The following is a 20,797-nucleotide window of genomic DNA, read 5'->3' as shown; positions in this document are numbered from 1 at the left end:
CTATTCTATTCTAATTATTAATTTCAATTATTTCTGTGTCAAACAACTGTTCACATTACTTTTGTGTTTATTATCTTTTTAACCTTTTTCTTAAATCAGTTTTTGTAAATTACTATAACAAACGAATAAATTAACAAATTTGGTAATATATTTGCAATTTTTTTATTATTCGCCTTTTAGTCACCATTCTCTCTTACATTTCACAGCAGTAGAACAAGAATGGGCAGGTTGTCAGTGACGTAGACTCTCGTTCGGCCAATCACGAGCGCCGGACAGCGGAAACGGGAGAGAGGGGCCAAAGAGTTGTAGCACTGCCTTGTGACACGCGTTCAAGCTGCTCAGTTATGTGTTTGTCTTGTGCTTTTTGTGTTTTATGGTTCAGCAATTGTGCAGTGAGCTACACAGCAAACAAATGAAGGCTCTGATTGTAGGAGTAGGAGGGTAAGTAGGTTGTGAGGACTGAAGGTGTTTGCAAAACCTTTCAGTGGAATCGGTTTGAGACCCCTTATCTATTGGACTTCAGTTACTTTTGCATGTCCATGTTTTATGTGAATATGCATTAATCTTTCTTAATTTAACCAACCAGCCAGATTTATATTCTGAAATGTGTCCTTTAGGTTTATTATGTATGAAAGAAACACATTTAGTTCATAATAGTTTCATAAAAGGTGGTGATACAACACTACACATATATGTAGTGGATACAGCAGCACACATTTAGTCAAATGCAGCACGTGACAGCCGTGAGGCAACAAAGAGTCATAAGAGTGGGTTTTAATGTCACTCAATTCCTGAGTCAAAGTGAGAAAACTGACATTTTGTGTCACGGGGCCAGTCAGCTCTCCTAGTGCTTTGTGTTGTTGTTGTGGTTAACTAATTCTGGTTTTCTTTCACGACTTTCCCCGCTGCCCCCAGTGTGACCAACGGTGGAAAATCGACTCTCGCCCAGAGTCTTCAGCAGCAGATTCCCAACAGCTGCATTATTGCACAGGATTCATATTTTAAGGCAAAATCTTTAAAGCACACTAGTGATTTGACACTTTCAATGACAGACTGTGATTCAGTGGTCACAGTGCACACTTTTTTTTATTCAGGATGAGTCTGTGGTGCCAGAGGACAGCAATGGATTTAAGCAATATGACAGTAAGAACACCTTTTAATTATGTTTACAACTTGAGGAGGTTGTAAAATTTCTACACTACACACTACAACAAAAAAAGCTTATTTTAGGAGAACAGTCAAACGTTTGTGTGCATGAGTAAAGTTTATGCTCACTCCCCTCATCTGCTCTCTGTCTTAAGCACTCGACGCTCTCCACATGGACACAATGATGGGTGTGGTGGACTCATGGCAAAGAGATCCCGAACTGTTCCTGAGGCAGCACCAGAACCCAGAGAACGCGGCACCGGCAGACGACAGGAAGGTGTTCGTGCTGATAGTGGAGGGTTTCCTCATTTTTAACTACAGGTCCATAATTTGTGGTGTTTATTTCACTTAACATTCTTAGTAGCAAACTCTGTCTTACTTAGTTATCCCTTTAATTGTGCAATTAAATATAGACTGTTTGTGTTTTACCTTCCAGGCCTTTAAACGAGTTGTTTGACAAAAGATACTTCATGGAAATACCCTACGATGTCTGCAGAAGACGACGAAGGTATCACATCATCTGTTCTGTTCTTACACGTTAGCTCACATTAAACAACAATAAACCAAAACTAAGCAGTGTTCTTACCTGTGCTGCCGCCGTTGCCCACAGTTTGAGGGTGTACTCGCCGCCCGACCCTCCTGGATACTTTGACGGACACGTGTGGCCGAGGTACCTACAGAACCGAAAGGAAATGGAGAACACGGTCTCGGAAATTGGTGAGATTCCAATCAGCGACGCTATGTACTGTATGCAGCAGATGTTTTAGCGGGGTTGTTTGGTATTTGTTTTGTTTCAGTATTTCTAGATGGACTGAAGTCAAAGGAAGAGCTTTTGGCTGCTGTGTACAAAGATGTTTGTCAAGAAATAAAAAGTCTGAGAGGTAACTTACAGTATGGACCAGGTTCCTGCTTTTGGCATATGATACATATATATATTTGAGTCCACACCGACGTCCAAGGCCAACAAACTGAACGGTGTATGTTTTGTTTACAGAGAGAGACTGAGGTGGTGGAGCTGCAGGATGCTGCCCTAGATGTCCGAACGAACGTGGAGCGTCAAACCACAAGTTGCCTTAATGCTTAAAAATGATTTTAACTGATGCTGAAGCACCAGGAACTGGACAGAAGCAGCTACAATCTTATGACACAAATAACCAACATTTAAAAGACCAGTATTATAAAGTAATAATAAGTTCTCTTAATAGACAAATGAGCTCTGAGATTATTATTATTTAGTACAGCTGACGCGTGATATATTTTAGTGTTTCACATCTCGCCATGTTTTGTACAAAACTGAGCTTACATCACTGCTAAAAGTATGTTTTAATATTTGCAGTGTAAATATTATAAACTGTTGTATGATTTTTGCCTATTGTAATTTCTTTAAGCAGAATTTCGCAACCGACCACACATAATGTCTGATATCAACCTGTCTCCATCTTGTGGCTGATGCTGAAACGCCATAGACAGAGCAGTGGCTGACTCGGTTAACAGGGCACAAACACCACGGTGAGAACAGTCACAACCTTTTAGAAAAGGAATCATGCTTTATGCTGTGAAGTCCGAGTCCTTGTGTGACAGAGCAAGGGTGACTTCATGCCACACAGAATTACAGGAAACCCTCAGAAGTGGTGAACACTTACTACAATAAGCCCACAGCTCTTCCCCTTCTTAAAATAGCAGCGTCGTTATCAAAGCAAAACCTGTTTGAACTGAGAGCCGGCTCCTTAACGATCTTGGGGAAGTTATGCCCTATTGCAAAAGTCACGCCCGGCCGCCGAGGCCGCGTGCTCTCCCGCACTATAAGACTTTCAGCAAAAACTCCGAGCCGTCAGCAGATTCTTGGTGTTTGCCTCAGCAGTCATCCTGCCTGACCGGCATGTGCAGTGTGGAAGTTATGACATGTGAATCTGGGCATTCCTCACTTCCCTGTACCGACTATATAACAGCTGCAGCTCCCTTCAGAGGACACTGCCTTCCGACAGCCTCGCGCGACGCCAGCTGTGATCGGTCAGTGGAAGCCGAGGTGACAACATGTCCGGCGCTGTCTGTTCAGCACTGCTGTGCTTATTTTCTGTCTGCTGCTTCCATTGCAGTGAAGCTATGCCGACAACAGTCAACCCGGAGCCTGTGAATGACCGACCCGTGATCGGTGAGTCTTTATGGTTTGCTGTGGAGTTTGCAGCAGATTTGAACTCCACTTTGTTTCCAATACCGCTGCATTGTCTGTTGCAGGCGTCTTGACCCAGCTAGTTAGCGATGAGGTCATGAAACCCTTTGGCAAGGCCTACATCCCTTCCTCTTACGTAAAATACCTGGAGTCTGGGGGCAGCAGAGTGATGCCTATTCGGTGGGTTCAGTCCTTCAATAGGTGTCTTATTCCACGTAATCGGAATTTTATAGGAAAAACAGCCCAAATGCTCAGTGAGTTCAGTGTCAGAATTTACAGCTTCAATTCTGCTTTTGTTAAAGAAGCACCAGGACTATTATCAAACACCTGTTTTTCCTGTTGCTGGTACTTCCTTGTTCTGAGAACCAAAGTATTGCATTAAGGCAGCGCCTGGTTTTGCGTTGCAGACTGACGCTCACTACGGCCGAATATGAGGACATCTTCAAGAAGATAAACGGGTGAGCCGTGCTGCGTTCAGGCGCTCCTCCGCCGTCCGCCCGTGCCCGCTCTCACCCTGTCGTGTCTGTTCAGGCTGATCTTTATTGGCGGAGTTGCGGATCTGCAGACGTCGCGTTACGCCCAGGTGGCGAAGGTCTTCTACAACCTCGCCGTGCAGGTGAGTGCTTCAAAATAAAAGCCCCGATGCGTCCGCTCGTGCCTGACGCGCCGGTGTCTGTGTGGACGCTCCAGGCCAACGACGCAGGCGACGTCTTCCCCATCTGGGGCACGTGCATGGGCATGCAGCTGCTGACGGTGCTGGTGGCTGGAGAAAACCTGCTGGCGAAGACCACCGCGGAGAACGTAGCCATGCCGCTCAACCTCACCGCAGGTCGCACAGTTCACGAGCGCAGCCTCATCGTCTGTTCAGGTGTGATGCGCGCGCCGACTCGCACCATTTGACGTCAGTAAAGGTGTGTTTGGGCCTTGTGTTCCAGAGGGCCGCTCCAGTCGGATGTTTCGGGATTTCCCCGAGGAGCTGATGAAGGCCGTGACGCGGGAGCCTCTGACCGGCAACTTCCACCGCTTCGGCGTCAAAGTGGAGGTGGCGTAAATCCCTGCGCTGTCCAGTGTCACCGTGCAGAATTTCACTTCCCCTGTTCCTGAGAGTCGCTGGTCTCGTTTCGACAGTGACGAACGTGCTTCTTGAGGCTTCTGTTTCACACTCCTTTCCAAACAGGCTGCAGATGCAGCATTAATTCACTTAATCCCCTAGCGCGGCCACGACTCTGTCCACAGTCAAAGATCTCACACAGAGGAAAACGCATGTGAAAAGAAAGCACAAGACACAACACGGGGCTTTTACAGCGCGTTCATAGCTCCTGTCCTGCTCCCGCAGACCTTCCAGGAGAACGAGAAGCTGCGCGGGTTCTTCTCCCTGCTGTCCACCAACGTCGCCGAGAACGGAGCCCACTTCGTCTCGACCATAGAAGGTGACGCCGTCTTCGTCCTAACTGTCCGTGCTCCACAACTCCGTAACTCACTGTGCCCCGTGCTACTGTACGCAGCCAAGCGCTACCCCTTCTACGGAGTCCAGTGGCACCCGGAAGTGAACCGCTTCCAGTGGGACCCCAAGGCCAACTTCCCGCACTCGGCGCACGCCGTGCAGCTGTCGTCTCTGCTGGCCGACTTCTTTGTTAATGAAGGTCAGATGACAGATGCAGAAGTTGAACGCTTCCTCCTGTGACTGTGTATCATGCATGCGTTGACATTAATCAACTAACCTCATCATATGTATTGATGTGTTCCATTGGGTCTTGGTCTCTTGACGTCTTGCTTTAGGAAGGAGAAGTTTACATCACTTCGATGACCCTGAGGAAGAGGCCTCTTCGCTGATTTACAACTACACGCCCGTCTATGCTGCAAACTTCACAACGTATCAGCAGATCTATTTCTTCTGAGCCCCCGGCGTTCGTCCCGTGTGCGTGGACCTGTTTACGCTGTCTGCTCGCTCCACCTAACAGACATTCTGAAGCCTCCGATCAAATCTCACCATCTTTCTCTGAGGACCGCTAGCGCCTTGTTTCAGAAAGCCAAGGACTCGTACCTGCATCCGCCTCAATGTCCTCTCTGTGGACTTGCTGAACTCTTTCCACTGTTCCAGATGACGGCGCCTGAAAAGAGCTGGAAACCGAAGCTATAAGAACAGTGCCATTTGACATGTGTCTAAAAACAGCTGTTTCGTAGGAGGTCTCTGGTGCTGTTCTCTGTGATTAGATCCCTCCCTGAACATCCTTGGTTCCACAGGACGGGGAATGAAATGAATGCTCTGCTCTGCTCTTTGCAATAAATTCGTTCTGAATAAAGTGTTTTATATAAAATGTGCCCTCTGCCCTCCGATTTCATTGCAATAAAGGAATAAGAAACAAGGGCACGATGCTGCAGCTCTAAATGACAGCATGCGTCTATTTTAGGCTTCGTTGGGCACATTGTTTGGAGGCATTGTTCAACAAATGCTATTTTAGTCAGACCAAACTAATGTTTAGTTCAGGGGTTCTATTTAGTTCTTCATAGTGCGTGAAGGAGAGAAGTTCGACCCACGATCTCTATCTCGGCGCGGATTTAATTAAACCCTAATTAATGGTTGCCTATTGGGACAAACACGTACAGTAAGTGCCGTTCGACCGGGAGGCGGCGACCCACGGACGCTCAACGCGCGGGGCGTCGAAGCGCACGCGGACCCAGGCGGGCTCGCGATTGGTCCGTGCACACGTCAGCAGCGCGTGCGCAGGGTGTGGGCGGGACCGGGGGGGGGGGGGCAGCCGAGCCCGTGCTCCACTTTCCCCTCTCACACAGATGCCGTAGCTGGGTCAGTGTCGCACGCTACGTCTGGCGAACAAGAGCCGCGGCGGGTACCGGATCCGGACGGGCGTCTCTGCGCGGTGGACCGACAGGACAGGCATGGGCCAGGGCGCGCGCAGCGTGACATAGCCCCCCGCCTCAGCCCCTCGCCTCCAGCCTCCGCTCGGTTTGTCCTTCGCAACCCTTTTTCCGGGCGCTGTTGCGTCGCGCGCCCTCCACGCCGCTCGCGCACGGTCGCTGCCTCCGCTTGTTGCGCTGCTGCCGGTGCTGCGCAGGCGGCGGCGCCCCGTCGGACATCACGAATCGGCTCCCGCTGGCGAGGACTCCCTGTGGTGCATTGATGCACCCGTTTCAGTGGTGTAACGGTGAGCAGGCATGTTCCGTGCTGTTTGTCTGGGCGTGTGTGATGTTGTGATGAGCGGAGCGAGGCTGGGACCGAAACATGATCAGCCCTGCTGGGACTTTAGTCCAGACTTCAGGCACTTTAAAGCGTCCTGTCCTCATTCGGGACCTCTGAAGCTCTAAAGACTCTGAACCTCAAGTCGATTCACAATCTGTTAATTGACAGATGACTAATTGGCAGCTTTAAGTATCCATTCCAGTCACTTCTGAAGTCCCAAGTATTGCTTGTTTGCATCATATATGTCAAACATTTTCACAGTATTCTTTTATTTAATAGAGAACATGTTGCAAAAGTGATTCCTTTGTACTTGGTACCTATCAATAGATCCCTTTATTGCAAAGACATACACACAAGCCCCATCATTGTGCTGTTTGTGTCCAATCTGACCCCTCTCTTAATCTTGTTTACACCGAGTGACTCTGATCAGCGTCTTTTCTCGCTTTCATTCTTCCTGACCAATAATCTCCAGACATGGTCGCGTGGCGACTAGGTATTTGCGTGACGAGGCGCGTCGTGGCGCTTGGACGCCGCGAGCCCCTTCTTCTCGGTGGGAAATCACGTCCACGGTGAGACCCGGTGGAGATGGAGCGCCGGCGCTCTCTTTTCCTGTGACTTTGCATGTTTGAGAAGCAGCAGCCTCCCGTCGGTGGTGTTCAGAGAAGAACAATTAGCCCCTTTGTGCCGCGACTCCCTTGCTATTCATATGGGACACACACACACACACACACACACACTCACACACACAGTGACATTCTGCTGCAGAAGTGAAGCCGTATCAGGCAGCTGCAGCTCAGCGTCTGCTCTGTTTGCAGCGTGTCTGAGGTCGTGGCCATTTGTTCCCAGTGTTTATATGCGACGCATGTACAACATGTAGTAATTCCAGCCCTGTGTTGTTGTTTTTTTCTCAACCTACTTTCCTCTTGAAAACCAGCACCGGCCACGGAGGCAGGCTCGAGTGTTCCCCCCCATGTGAACCGCTAAATATTTGATGGGAACTTCTGTCTTTAGTGCAGGCAACCGCTTTGTGTGGAGACGTGTATATAGGACACAAGCCCGGCAGGCATCTCGTCGGAGCTGTCAGCGACGCTGCTCCAGTCGAGGTACTTTACAGCGCCGACAAATCACACAGGGACTTTCCTGCCTCTCAACAGCACAATAATGTGTCTGGCAGCTGAAACCCAACGTGACAGATACAGATGACTGGCTCTGTCCTCCTAATACGCTCCTCCGCTAACTAGCCCCCATCCCTCCGCAGCATCTGCTTCTCCCGGTGCCATGGCAACGGGGCAACCTCCCGATTGAGCCGATATATAGGTCAGTAGCCGTGCGGGGCTACACCCAAAGCCAACGTAGCTGCGTGCCTCCCGTCCACACAAAGGTGGTGGAGGAGGACGCGGCTCCTGCAGACGGCGACGACAGAGAATGGCCTAGATTTGCTGTGTGAGTCTGCTGCTGCCTCACAGGTGATGTGTGCCGTCAGCTGTGATATGAATGCAGGATGAGGGACCTTTCCTCCGCCGTCTCGCTGATGGTCTGACAAAGAGAACGCGAGGCCCGGTGGTCACCGACGTTACGTTCGCGGTTATTTTCTTGGACTTTAGACACAAAGAGGGTTTTTTCTTTACCCGCTTCCATTGTGTTGTTCATGGGGAAGGCAAAGTGAAAGGCATTCAATTCACAAAAGCACCATCAAATGAGCCGATCTTTATATTACAGCTACTGTATATGAGGGCAAAAGAACCGCATGTGACATTTTACATGAATAAAAAGGCTTTTAGATAAAATAAGGCCAGACCAGGTTCATAGAATATTGCAAAACTAATGTAAAATAGTTGTTTTTAAATAGTTACTCTATGTGCTTTTGTTTATGAGGGGGTTTTATTAAATAATCAGTTAAATAAATGTAGGTTTTATTTATTTTAATTTCATTTAGAAATAATTAAACCAAAAGGCCCATTTCCACCTATTATCCCCTGTTACACATCAAGAAGTCAGTCACGTACAGTCAGACGCCTGTGACGCCTACCGATAGAAGGTGAATGAGCTGCAGCCACTGGGTTTTGGGCCACTGTGGGCCGGGCCGCCGGGTCTCGGGCCGCCGGGTCTCGGGCCGCCGGGTCTCGGGCCGCCGGGTCTCGGGCCGCCGGGTCTCGGGGCCCCGGGTCTTGGGCCGCCGGGTCTCGGGCCGCCGGGTCTCAGGCTGCCGGGTCTCGGGCCGCCGGGTCTCGGGCCGCCGGGTCTCGGGGCCCCGGGTCTTGGGCCGCCGGGTCTCGGGCCGCCAGCAGAGAGGCAGGGAGATATTGATCCTCTCACGTCGCAGCTTCCAGTGAGGCGGGAGAAATGTCAGACACAAATGCCAAGGCGTTACTTTCCCGCAGAGGTGAATAGAAATATCACGATCGATCAAAGAGCAAACGCCTCCCAAGACGAGGGAGGAGAAACTGGTAAATGGCTCCATTCGTCCATCTGTCTGTGCACTGGGCCATCTGTGGAGGCCGTCCACACCTTTTGCAGCCGTCCCAGTCCGTGTCTGTGTGACTCCATCTGTTTGCCTTTATCTCTCCATCTCTGCTTGTCCATGCGTCTCTCCTCCGTGCGTCTGTACTTCTGATGCCTAAATCAGCGCTTTCAACTCCCGGTTCACTCACGACTGGGTTACTGTGACCCTGATCTCACAAAGCCCGCCCTCCCATGCAGATACCGACTTCTCGTTACTCATAGGCACAAAACGCACGCGTGCATGTTTGTTTTTATTTGTGAACGGAGCCGCGGACGCATCCCATCACATGCCATAAGCTGAACGCATACTGTCATCGGTCCCACGTCTCGCCACATTTGTTCCCCAGCCTTCACCCTCCCCCTCCTCCGTCGCTGACCTTGACTGCAGACAGCAGCGCTACAGTGATAATCTATTTCACGGTAAAACAAACACACACAGCACCATCTGTTTGGATTCGAGCACGCCGCAAAGGTCCCCTGAAAGCTCTCAGCTGGAGACACAAAAACATGGGGCGGCTGCGTTTTCTCAGCCAGCGATGGTGAATCGCCCTCGTGTTGAACTGTGGGATTTTGATCTGATTTCATGAGGCTGTTTTAAGCTACTACGTTCTGATCTACAAACACGTTGCTTTAAGATTGTTTTACTTGTTTACATCTAACACTGATAAGGAATCACCAGAAGTGGTCACAGCTGCAGGTTCGAGCCCCAGCGCAGTTACTTTAAGTTATTATCTGACTTCTGTTCTCGTCTGAGCTGAATTCTTTGTCTAAACCTGCTTTTTCAGGGTGCTTCTGTGGTCTGGGACTGGTTTACTCCAACAAGTCGTGCACCATGCCGCCCATCACCTTCCAGGACCTGCCGCTGAACATCTACATGGTCATCTTCGGGACAGGCATCTTTGTCTTCATCCTCAGCCTCATTTTCTGCTGTTACTTCATCAGGTGAGAGGCAACGCGAGTAGAAATGTGTGGTTAAAAACAAGACGTGGGAAACAACAGTCAGGCAGGAAAGGCAGGATTAAGAGATAAACCACTGGAAGAAGATCCTAATGAAGGTACTGAGCGTTTTCTGGCCAGCTGCTGGAAACCACCCACGTCCTTCGTGCGGTCAAGTGGAGGTCAGATCACAATCCCACAAAAAAAAAATGTTTGTTTGTGAGAGAACGGAGACAACTTCCTCTGGAGGAACCCATGAGCTCATCGGTCCAAATGGATCAAACCTGAGTCAGTCAGAGTCGACAAGCTGTGAAAAAATGCCTTGTTCACATCCAAACTATGAGCCAAGAGTTGGAGGTTAAAACAAGGTGTCTGAATATATGGTTTACAGTTTGAACCCAGCGTCTGCTTCTCTCTAGTGAGTCTAGTGTAGCTGCTGTTATTTGTATTCCGTATCATAATCATAATTATTTTTAGTTATGCCACATACTTTCCGGCCTCCAGGTGAATGTTAGGTTGTAAAGTTAATCAAATAGGATAAAGTAATATTTAGACCTGATGGTCATGCTTGATGAAAATTCAAGGCCTCATCCTGAGGGAGAGGCGAGTTTGTTTACTGAGCTTCACGTCCAGTAGCCGTTGGCCCATGTTGGTGGTGGACCAGCGGATGAATATTGTCTCCCCACAGTGGGGAGGCTGTGTGCGTGGGTAAGGAACACAGCGAGGGAGGCGAGGAGCTGTAAAAATAGAGGAGCAGGCTGACCTCTGCCGCTGTTGACAGTCAACTCCCTGATGAGCTGAGGAGACGTTTACGTCTGAAGGACGGGATGTGAGGCAACAGGAAGCTGCCGCCACAATGTGTGCGGACAGGCCGAGCGGCGGAGAGTCGGCGCGTGTGGGACGCGCACACCCCACGGCGGCGGCGGAAACCTCCCCAGGAAGCACCCACACCTGCAGCCCGGCTCGGCTGTTCACTCTGCGTGTCCACGGGCCGCGTCCGTGCAGCCGCTAAATAAGATTTAGCACCCGGCCAAATTGTCTGCGCCGCGAAAATGTCAGAGGGTTTAAAAAGGCGCGCGTGCTGCCCACAGCGCAAGTGGAAATGTCAGGAGACGGACGCGCGGCGGTGATTGCGGATCCGGGGGCGCCTCCAGCTGGATTCGGTGCTTGGAGCAAATGAAATGATCTACGTCGAGATCGTTTTACCTGGATTTGAGTTTGTTGTTAACCAGTCGCAATCTGGACGATCACCATTGGAAAGAGCGTCTGAGAGTTGCGTTGGTAAAGTAATAGTGTTGATAACATGCGCGTTTGGTGAAGGATGTCTTGCTTGGCCTGAACTCGCCTCCTAATTGATCAGCTCCGAGAGAAAAGCTTGATCCTTCCTGATTCTCTTAAAGCACTCACCTATGAATCACATCCAGTGAGTCATTTCCTTTGGGCCCTATTAACATACTGAAGGTAGTCTTGGGTGGTGAGAGTGTGATTGCGGGTTTATTTATGGAGCTGGTGAATCATCAGAAGAATACTGAGTGATGAATGCCACTTTCTGCTGGGGACAGGTTTTCTTGCTGTCTATGAGGGAGCTTGTGATTTTAAGATTACAGCAGAACCTCCTTTAATCACATGTTTTCCAGAACGCTGGTTAGGGTTCGCTGAGCAGGTGTGATCATACGAGGGCGACAGGAGCACGCAGCGAAGTAAATCTGTAATTATACCCCGCGCTGCTTCAGGTTCTATTAGGGTGAAGGCCTGATAGAACGACCCGCGTGATGAGCTTTGCCCAAATGAATTCACTGACTAATTTAATTGAGTCAACGATCCCCGAGGCTGAACTTGCGAGATCGCCTGGGAGCCGCGTCCCACCGGAGACCGCAGCGGTGGGGGATTTCTGAACCGCGTTATGTAAGCCTGCTCCCGCTCACGCCTGTTTGCCAGCTCGCATTCCAGCAACCTCCACATTCACCACCAAAGGGCCGGCGGAGGTCGGGTCGCGTTGGGTCGAAGTGCTCCGTAAAGCGGTGGCAGCCGAAGACAGTTCCTGCTGCTTTCCAGTATAGAATGAATGGAGCTGATTCCCTGCAGAGGACGTCCCAACACTTAGAGTCCTCGTGTGGGTGGAAGGAGTTATGAGGGGTTAGAGCAGCTGAAGTGAGCCGCTGAGTGATTGAGTGATGGCCCCCTTTCACCCACTTCTTCATTCTCAGGCCCCGGACGGCACATGTGGACCGCGTATCCTTGCATTGTTCTGCTCCGAGACTGTTCGCTCCCCGTCAGCGTCAACAATAAACAGGGCCACAAACGCACGGGGCGGCTGTCACTTCCTCACTTTAAGGCTCGTCAGGACCACCGGTCCCGAGAGCGACCGCTCGCCGTTCGCTGAACCAGCGCCGTTTCAGACCCAAAAACGCAGACGGGGCAGAAAACGTTTGAGTCTATGTTTAGTGTGAGTAAAAAAAACTAAACACGGGAGGCTAAAAATAAGCACATGAGCAGACTCAGCTCGCCGAGCGATAAAGATCTGCTCTCCATTGTTGGTCTGGGGCGGTGCAGGGATTCAAAGAGGCAACATGCTCATTAACAGTGTGTGTGTGTGTGTGTGTGTGTGTGTGTGTGCGTGTGCGCGCGTGTGTGTGCGTGTGTGCGTGCGTGCATGCGTGCGTGTGTGTGTGTGTGTGTTCCAGGGTAATGTGTCCACAGGTGTCGCAGCTCCAGTAACCTTCCATTTAAAGCAGCTCAGGTTAAACAGCGCCTTTTTGTGCTGTACTTACATGTAATTGTGCAGATTAAAGCTCTACACAAACAATATAAGCATCTTATTAAAGCGTGATGCACAATGGCGCCAACACAACCACGAAAAACAAGAAAACACGGACGAAGATGAACGGACGGATGGAAGCATAATTGTATGATATTATGAAACGTGTGAATATGCTGCATGATGAGCGGTGCTGCTGTTGTCGTGCTTTCGTTTCTGGTCTCTCCCAACCTCCTTTTTTTGTTTGTTTTTTGTCTTTAGCTGCTAAACTGAGTGTTTTCATGCTGGTGCTAAGTGGGCAGCGTGCAGGAAGCGTTCACAGCCTGCTCCAGCTGAAACAATGAGAACACTGACATGACATGAATAACAGCGAGGCTGCAGGCCAGACAGTGGCGGCGCGAGCTGAAATGAAGCCGCGCAGAGATGCTTGGTCCTAAACGTTCACACACGACGCATGAATATCGATTAAAGCAGCTTCATGGCCGTGACGTCATTACCTGCTTATGAACGAGTCGGACGCTTAAATGTCATCACAGTTTAATTCTGTTCTGGGCTCATTGTTGTCACATCCTGACCATCGGCCTTCTGTGCCTGCTCCCCTGGGCGGTGAAGTAGAAGAAACAATACTACAATGTAAAAACAAGATCTAATGAGTCAAACATGGATCCATGTTTCTGCATATTTAGAAGGTGGAACACATGGTACAGAGTAGAACAGACACGGACCTGGAAACTTGATGGATGGTTATAAACCATGTTATTTATTTAGTTTTCTTCATTCATTTCCAGCAAACTGCGACACCAGGCGCAGAGTGAGCGGTTTGGATACAGAGAGGTAGGACTGAGGTCACGACTCGGCCGGTTTGAAGGTATGAGTGAAAAGTAAACAGTCTCAAACACTGTTTTTGTCACTGCTACAGGTAGTTTTAAAAGGAGACCCGAAGAAGTTGAACCTGCACGGGGTAAGAAGTGTTTCACTACTTTTCTGTACTTGTCGGTGAATCGGCAGCTCGGAGCTGTTGACTCTTGATCGCTTAATAAAGTGGATGCCCTGTCTGTCTCTCACTCACGCAGCAGACGTGCGCCGTGTGTCTGGAGGACTTCAAAGTGAAAGACGAGTTGGGAGTGTTGCCATGCCAACATGCTTTCCACAGGAAGTGAGTACAGGAGAGTCTTTCCTCGCTCATGTCACCACTTTAAACCTCTCTGGTCTGATTTGAGATGATCGGATGTTACACAAGTTGGTCGACCACCATAATGGAGTCCAGACAGTTTGGATAATTCACAAGCCGGTTTTCTTCCCTCTGTGATGTGTCTCCTCCTCAGGTGTCTGGTGAAGTGGCTGGAGGTGCGCTGCGTCTGCCCAATGTGCAACAAACCCATAGCTGGCCCCCCTGAGCAGCACCACAGCATAGGCACTCTGCTGGATGAACTGGTGTAACGTCTAAGCACCCGCCAGCCTGGCCAGGACGCCGGCACCTGGCAAAACCTGCTAGTGCGAAGGGGGTGGGGGTGGGGGTGGGGGGCGGCACCGTTCTGCTGTTAGCACGCAGCAAAACACCAACATGATCATGGTTAAATCGAGGTAACCTAGTTACCACCTGCTGGAGAACTAACGAGGATGCTGTTGCCTGGCAACCGTATCCGACATGGCAACACGACACCTTGTGGCGTCTGAGGGATTATCTCCAGCCACCCACACATCACTCCACCACTCTTCTTTCAACACCCCCCCCCCCCCCCCCCCCCCCCCCCCCCTTTCCCCCCATCTTCCTTAGTGAGGTCAATGGCACCACTCGAGTGGAAGAGAAGCAGCTTTTCTCACAGCGACGTGCTGTGTGGGCGCCTCGGATCCCCTCCGAGCGCTACGTGTCACCGGAGGCATCGATAGGAACACGTATTAGTAGTGGTGAAGCTTACTGAAACTCCTGTGCCTCTAAAGCTCATTCGGAGCAGAGATTTGGGGGAAGTCCACGCACAATTAGATCCTCTCTTCTGAGCATGGTCTGCAGTCGCATCAGGACACAGTGACAGTACAGTAAACAAAGTAGAGCGGAGAGAGAATGAGACAGTAGCAAAGGCAGAAAGCTTTGATTAAAAGCACTTTTAAGTAACTTTTTTGATGACACTTGGCCTTTCTTATATGTAGATTGTAAATTGGTAAAAAGGAGGAAATAAGGAAGATTCATGTTCCGTCTGTAACCCAGATACGTTTCTTGTATCAGACTAATCGGTCTCGCCATCGTCTCGTCTTTCTCACAAACCAGCAGATAGTCGCTCAGATGTTTAACTGACACTGATGTGTAAGATCCAGGTTCGTGCCCACGTAATAACAGCATACTGTACCTGCCGCAGACGTTTTCCCACCGGGATGTTTCATTGTGTGTTTCTTTTTTTTATGTGTCGTTAGAACTATCAGCCACTTGCACCTGCACTGGAAGGACGTCTACTTCCTGTCACTGTACAAGTTTGGATCTTTGTTGAAATTCGTCGTTGCTTACGTTTGAAATAACAGTGATGCTGCTTTGCCCAGAGATAAAAGGAGGAGCAGCGCAGACGCCCGACGTCTGAATTCATCCGGGCAACAGCTACGTCTCACACTCACTGTTTATTGTCAGTGGTTCTGTTTGACATTGACTGTGATTTTTTAACGAGTCAGAAAGCGAATCACTGCCTAAATTGAGGACCGAAATCGCAAAGCACATAGTCCAGACCCAGCAGCCTTTGCACTAGAATTAAAAGCCAAGAACACACACACACACACACACACACACACACACACACACACACACACACACGGCTGTTGAAATCACACGTGCCAAGAACATTTGAATAACGTCTCTACGGTTGCGTTTTTATCACACGAGAGTAATGTTCACACAGATTCTGGTCACATTCCACATTTTGTAATTGAACAGGTGTAAATGAGTCCAACAAAATAAACACAGTTGTCTGTTTGTTCAGCCTCTCTGCTTCATTGCTTTAAAAGTCGATGTTTAAAAGTCGATGGTTTGGCGCCACCTTGAGGCCAATGGTACAGATTCACATTCAGTCAAACCATACAATAAATCTGTTACCTATAATAATCATGGGTGGATTAGAGCGAATTTTGTTTATCCTCTACTTTTGTATTTTTTCTTTTCCATCATTTTTAATCTCTGACCTCCCTATGACGGTTTTCACCCGGGGCCTCTTGCAGATTGCACCCCTTGGGACCCGTTGCCCCATTCTGTAATATAAATCTAAGTTTTCTGTTTCTTGTGGCCTTTATGAATAATATTCCTTTAGTCATGTCATTAGTATTATTATTAATAATGGTGAGATAGACAGTGATGTGTTACGTTAGTGACTGATAGGAAAAAGATGTAAGAAGTAGTCAGAGCTCGACATCCAAGTGAAAACAAGCTCCATCTGTACGTTGCCTCATTAAATGTGCGAGACCCCGTCCTATTGGTGGGATCCTCCTGGCACCTAGCTACTTTCCCACAACAGATTGCAGGTGGCAGAGCATCGCAGTCTGAAGGGCATTTCCTACTCGGACTGCCTTTTAATTAGACTTAAGGGCAGAGCGGAGCCTCGCAGGACCTGAAAGGGAATTCAGGGCCGAGGCAGATGGTGCGAATGGCAGCTCCAATGGAAAGTGAGCGATGGAGGGGAGTGGAGGAGAGAAGTCAGGAGGGAGGTGCTGGGAAAAGGTGGAGACTGAGAGGGGCAGGGATGGAGGCGAGCAGAGGAGGTGCTCAGTGGAGACGCTTCAAGCCAACTTTTGAACACTAGCACGTATTTGACCTGCAGACATAAGGTTTGTACACAAAGCCTGCGAGAGAGAAGCATGATTTGACTTCACAACACTCGGTGAGTATCTCATTTATACAATAGATGCTGTGTCCTAACTACAGGGTCAATGGGAGTAAATGGTGCTGTGTGGGCATGTTTTGCATGTTTCTAGTGGTGGTTTGAGTTTTTAAGTTAGACCTATGATGCAGTGCATAAATCTGCTAATCTGGGCTGTAGTGACTTGGATGAGACTACGATGGAGCCTTGCAGTCGTTCTGCACGAGTTACAACCGTTTAAAACTAAAACCACCGGTGTAACATTTAGCTAAGACACGTTAATTGTTTAATGTACACATGAACGTGAAGTATTATAATAAAGCGTTAATGTTCAAGTTTTCGGTTTGCTGGCAAATAAATGTATTATGAACACATGGATACATGCATATGTAATTGCTGGTACAAATCCCCTCATACGCACACGCACACACACACACACACACACACACACACTGCTTGGGTGGACCTGGAAACATAAGCAAGTCTTTCATGAAATCAGCCTCTACCTGAGCAATAAAGAGCCAACTGTGCTGTGAATAAACTGATGATGGCAGTGCACTAACACACACACACACACACACACACAAACACACACACACTGGGTGGAAGGACACACAGAGGAATGCTTGTTTCTGTCACAGCGCTGTTGCACTCGCACTGAATGCGGCGTCAGGTCATTTTACATTTAACCACGAGAACTGGTGGAGAAATTCGCTGCACAGGAAACATTGATTAGGACTGATTAGTTATCAGATATAATATAATAATAGATATATTCACATATATTCAGATATAGAATATCTGAATATATCTGAATAGATATATTCAAAACTGGTCTCGCCACGAATGAACAAATGTGAGAATGGTTCTGAAACATCGGATCAGAATTCTATCTTTGGTTCAGTTGCCCCGAGTTTGTGTCATGACACCATAGGCTCTAATAAAGCACCACAAAAGGCCAGATGTGTGTGTGTGGCAGCTCCGGCTTTCTGTCAGCGACGGAGTGATGCCAGCATATGACCGCCCCACCAGTGACCGCCCGGACACCGTGGGACGATGCTGCCTGTGGCTGTGAGACGTGACGGGCGGAAACAGGCTTCTTCAAACTCCAATGCGGCGACGTGGCTGTGAGGCCTCAGGAGCGGTTCCAGAGAGATGCTGAGGCGGCGGCTTGTGGCCCTGGCGGCGCTGGGCCTCTGCGGCTGCCTGTCGCTGCTGCACCTCCGGGCCTGCGGACCGGCGGCCCGCGGCGGCCCGCGGCCCCCGCCGTGGCCGGCGGGCGCCGCCAGCAGGGAGGGCGTCATGGCGCTGCTGCAGGAGAGGGAGGACTCCCACCGCCATTACATCAACAGCCTGACCAAGCAGATAGCGCAGCTGAAGGAGGCGCTGCAGGAGCGGACGCGGCAGCTGGAGGAGTCGCTGGACGCGGCCAGGACCAGGGGCGTGCTGCCGCGGGGGCTGGAGAGCCTGCACAAGACCCCCTCGCAGGCCGACCTGAAGGTGGGTGTCACGCGCACGCGCCACGCGCACAGACGGGAGGTCAACGTTTCACCGTGTCCCGCAGGAGTTCTTCCGCGCGCAGCTGAACCAGGCGGAGGTGAGCGCGGGCGCGCGGCAGCCCGACGAGTACGCCGTCATTCCTTATGACACGTTCACGCTGCACAGGTGAGCGAGAAGTCGCCCCCCCCCCCCCCCCACGTGGCCCGCCTCTCAGGCGCTCCTCTAACCTCACGCGACGCTCTGACGTCAGGGTGTACCAGCTGGAGACGGGCCTGACCCGGCACCCGGAGGAGAGGCCGGTGAGGAGGGACCGCAGGGACGCGCTGGTGGGCACGGTGGAGACGGCGCTGCACGTGCTGAACGGACCTCGTCCGCACGCGGACGGCAGCCGCAGGAAGCACGCGTACTCCCCGGCAGACTTCGTGGAGGGCGAGCACCGTTTATATTGTCGTCGCCGTGGCCGTTGACCAACGCGTCGTTGTCCCGGTGTAACGCGTTGTGTGTGCGTCGCAGGCCTGAGCCGCACAGAGCGGGACAGGGGGAGCGTCTACGAGCTGACCTTCAGGGGCGACGGCCCGCGCGACTTCACCCAGCTCGTGTTCTTCCGGCCGTTCGGGCCGGTGATGAAGGTGAGGAGCGAGCGCGTGGACACCGGCAGCATGCTCGTCAACATCATCGTGCCGCTCTCCGGGAGGTCCGACGCGTTCCGGCAGTTCATCAGCAGCTTCAGGTGCCAGCGGCCTCTTTTTGAGTTCAATATGTGCGCGTGTCCTCTACGATGCACGAGCCTCTGCGTTTTTCCTCAGGGAGGTGTGTATCCAGCAGGACGGCCGGGTTCATCTCACTGTGGTCTACTTCGGTCGGGACCAGATAGAGCAGGTCAAAGCCATGCTGGACCAGACGACCAGGTAACGGAGGTGTTCGTGGGTGGAAATGGTCTCCTGCTCCCAGGTGTTTCACGAACCCACATTTCTTCCCGTCCGCCAGAGAGACCCAGTTCCGGGGCTTCACTCTGGTCCAGCTGCACGAGGAGTTTTCCCGTGGGCGGGGCTTAGAAGTCGGGGCCAGGGCGTGGAGGCGGAGCCACAACGTCCTGCTCTTCTTCTGTGACGTGGACGTCCACTTCACGGCCGACTTCCTGACCTCGTGTCGTCTCAACACAGAGCCCGGTGAGACGAGGGGGGGCGTAAAACACTGGCAACACACACACCAGACGCTGACTCACATTCATGTTACAGCAAGAACAAAAATGATATGTGCGTGCGATAACGGAAACACCAGAGTGTCTGAAACAGGGGAGTTCCTACACTGTTTACTGTCTGAGGACAAACATTACCCTCAACTAACATCCCTTTGTTCCGCTCTCTAGGCAAGAAAGTCTATTACCCAGTGCTCTTCAGCCAGTACAACCCGTCCGTCATCTACAGCAACCAGACCCGTCCGCCTCCTGTTAAACAACAACTGGTAGGTGACGCACGCTCCCACAGCCGAGTGTCGTCCAGATGTGACGATGGGACTGAGCTCCAGATGTTCCCTCTGTCTCAGGTGATGACGAAGGAGGCCGGATTCTGGAGAGACTTTGGGTTCGGCATGACCTGCCAGTACAGGTCGGATTTCATCAACATCGGTAACGACGCCCGGCTCGTCATTATGTCCGACATTCGTTCGAAGTCATAGACAAGTATTTCATAACATACGCATTCGACTCATCGGGGAGAAATCCACAACACTGACTGATGCGTGGGTTTTGGGACCTGTGATTTGACCTCTTCCCAGGTGGCTTCGACCGCGGCATCAAAGGCTGGGGCCTGGAGGACGTTCACCTCTACAGGAAGTACCTCCACAGCAAGCTGATGGTGATCCGCTCGCCGTCCCGCGGCCTCTTCCACCTGTGGCACGAGAAGAGCTGCGCGCACGAGCTCCCCCCGGACAAGTTCAAGATGTGCATGCAGACCAAGGCCATGAGCGAGGCCTCGCACGGCCAGCTGGGGGCGCTCTTCTTCAAACCGCAGATCCAGGCGCATTTAAACGCCCACGGACGCATGAAATGAGAAACACGGGACACTGTGCTTGTTAAAGCCACTCAAGCATTGCTAAGAAATAGACAAAAAAAGGGTTTTAATCCACTGGAACAACACCCCGCAAGAAAATGACTTCAAGATGAATTGTGTTTAGGTTTTTTTTGTGAGATAATAAAAGTGTGAAGGACACAGTCGGAGTTGGTTTCTTGGTTTTTCTCTTGTAGTTATTTTTGTCTGTCTTTGTGGTTTTCAAACCAGACGTTGTACATGTATAACTTTAATTGAACCCACTGTTAACTATTTTTTTCTCTGAACATCAGGGTACACACATTGTATGTGCCCTGTTCTCTCCTGATCCTTGCTTTCTAAAGGTTTAAAAGACTGGACTGCTTTATTATAGGAGCAGACCGCACCCTAGAGTCATTCCACTGTCCTTCCTCCTATTATGTCTCTGTCCAAAGGTTAAAATGACACAAATGTACTCACTTCTCTACTCTGTCCTTTTATTTCTTCTACTTTTTCTACTTCTGCTCAGTGACTACTGTGACACTGGCTCTAAGCTTCTGTACAACACAATGGGCCTAAATTGGATGAGTGTAGCGTTCAAACACATTCCTGCACAGCTGGCCCGTGTTTAATCTCTGCAGTTCATTAATGAGGAGACGTCTATTAACAGTGACAGTGATTCAACCTCGCTACTTGTGCGGACTCAGGGAGGAGGAGCAGCCCCGC

At 50.3% G+C, this 20,797-nt stretch overlaps 4 protein-coding genes across 6 annotated transcripts; all 4 read left to right on the top strand.

Annotated features, from left to right (window-relative positions):
- The first annotated feature begins 236 nt into the window (after window positions 1–236).
- nmrk1 (nicotinamide riboside kinase 1) lies at window positions 237–2,513 on the top strand. The gene is made up of 8 exons (XM_029161850.3): window positions 237–441; window positions 916–1,006; window positions 1,095–1,143; window positions 1,302–1,467; window positions 1,583–1,654; window positions 1,757–1,863; window positions 1,944–2,027; window positions 2,141–2,513. Exons 1-8 carry the CDS (start codon window positions 374–376, stop codon window positions 2,149–2,151), a joined length of 648 nt encoding a protein of 215 aa, XP_029017683.1. The 5' UTR covers window positions 237–373; the 3' UTR covers window positions 2,152–2,513.
- A 454-nt stretch (window positions 2,514–2,967) lies between these two features.
- LOC114862015 (gamma-glutamyl hydrolase) lies at window positions 2,968–5,638 on the top strand. The gene is made up of 10 exons (XM_041072279.2): window positions 2,968–3,156; window positions 3,243–3,298; window positions 3,382–3,496; window positions 3,724–3,774; window positions 3,848–3,932; window positions 4,007–4,145; window positions 4,252–4,358; window positions 4,653–4,746; window positions 4,822–4,959; window positions 5,096–5,638. Exons 1-10 carry the CDS (start codon window positions 3,026–3,028, stop codon window positions 5,212–5,214), a joined length of 1,035 nt encoding a protein of 344 aa, XP_040928213.2. The 5' UTR covers window positions 2,968–3,025; the 3' UTR covers window positions 5,215–5,638.
- Window positions 5,639–6,053: 415 nt separating this feature from the next.
- rnf122 (ring finger protein 122) lies at window positions 6,054–15,667 on the top strand. 2 transcript variants are annotated; one of them, XM_029163245.3, is made up of 6 exons: window positions 6,054–6,480; window positions 9,803–9,959; window positions 13,500–13,545; window positions 13,631–13,672; window positions 13,788–13,867; window positions 14,037–15,667. In XM_029163245.3, the coding sequence occupies exons 1-6, from the start codon at window positions 6,456–6,458 to the stop codon at window positions 14,149–14,151; spliced, it is 465 nt and encodes a 154-aa protein (XP_029019078.1). In that variant the 5' UTR covers window positions 6,054–6,455; the 3' UTR covers window positions 14,152–15,667. The 2 variants fall into 2 exon arrangements, with proteins under 2 accessions (XP_029019078.1, XP_029019077.1); XM_029163244.3 differs by having other exon boundaries at window positions 6,055–6,480; window positions 13,785–13,867.
- A 147-nt stretch (window positions 15,668–15,814) lies between these two features.
- LOC114862672 (chondroitin sulfate N-acetylgalactosaminyltransferase 1-like) lies at window positions 15,815–20,254 on the top strand. Of its 2 annotated transcripts, none has more exons than XM_029163243.3 (10): window positions 15,815–16,565; window positions 17,577–18,044; window positions 18,109–18,209; window positions 18,295–18,473; window positions 18,558–18,774; window positions 18,851–18,952; window positions 19,032–19,213; window positions 19,414–19,508; window positions 19,590–19,671; window positions 19,821–20,254. In XM_029163243.3, exons 2-10 carry the CDS (start codon window positions 17,700–17,702, stop codon window positions 20,093–20,095), a joined length of 1,578 nt encoding a protein of 525 aa, XP_029019076.1. In that variant the 5' UTR covers window positions 15,815–16,565; window positions 17,577–17,699; the 3' UTR covers window positions 20,096–20,254. The 2 variants fall into 2 exon arrangements, with proteins under 2 accessions (XP_029019076.1, XP_029019075.1); XM_029163242.3 differs by having other exon boundaries at window positions 17,524–18,044.
- The last annotated feature ends 543 nt before the right edge of the window (window positions 20,255–20,797 follow it).

The sequence above is a fragment of the Betta splendens genome, chromosome 9, assembly GCF_900634795.4.
Source record: "Betta splendens chromosome 9, fBetSpl5.4, whole genome shotgun sequence".
Lineage (NCBI taxonomy): Eukaryota > Metazoa > Chordata > Actinopteri > Anabantiformes > Osphronemidae > Betta > Betta splendens.
The sequence above is the reverse complement of the archived record's forward strand: the minus strand, read 5'-3'. Positions and strand labels throughout refer to the sequence as shown.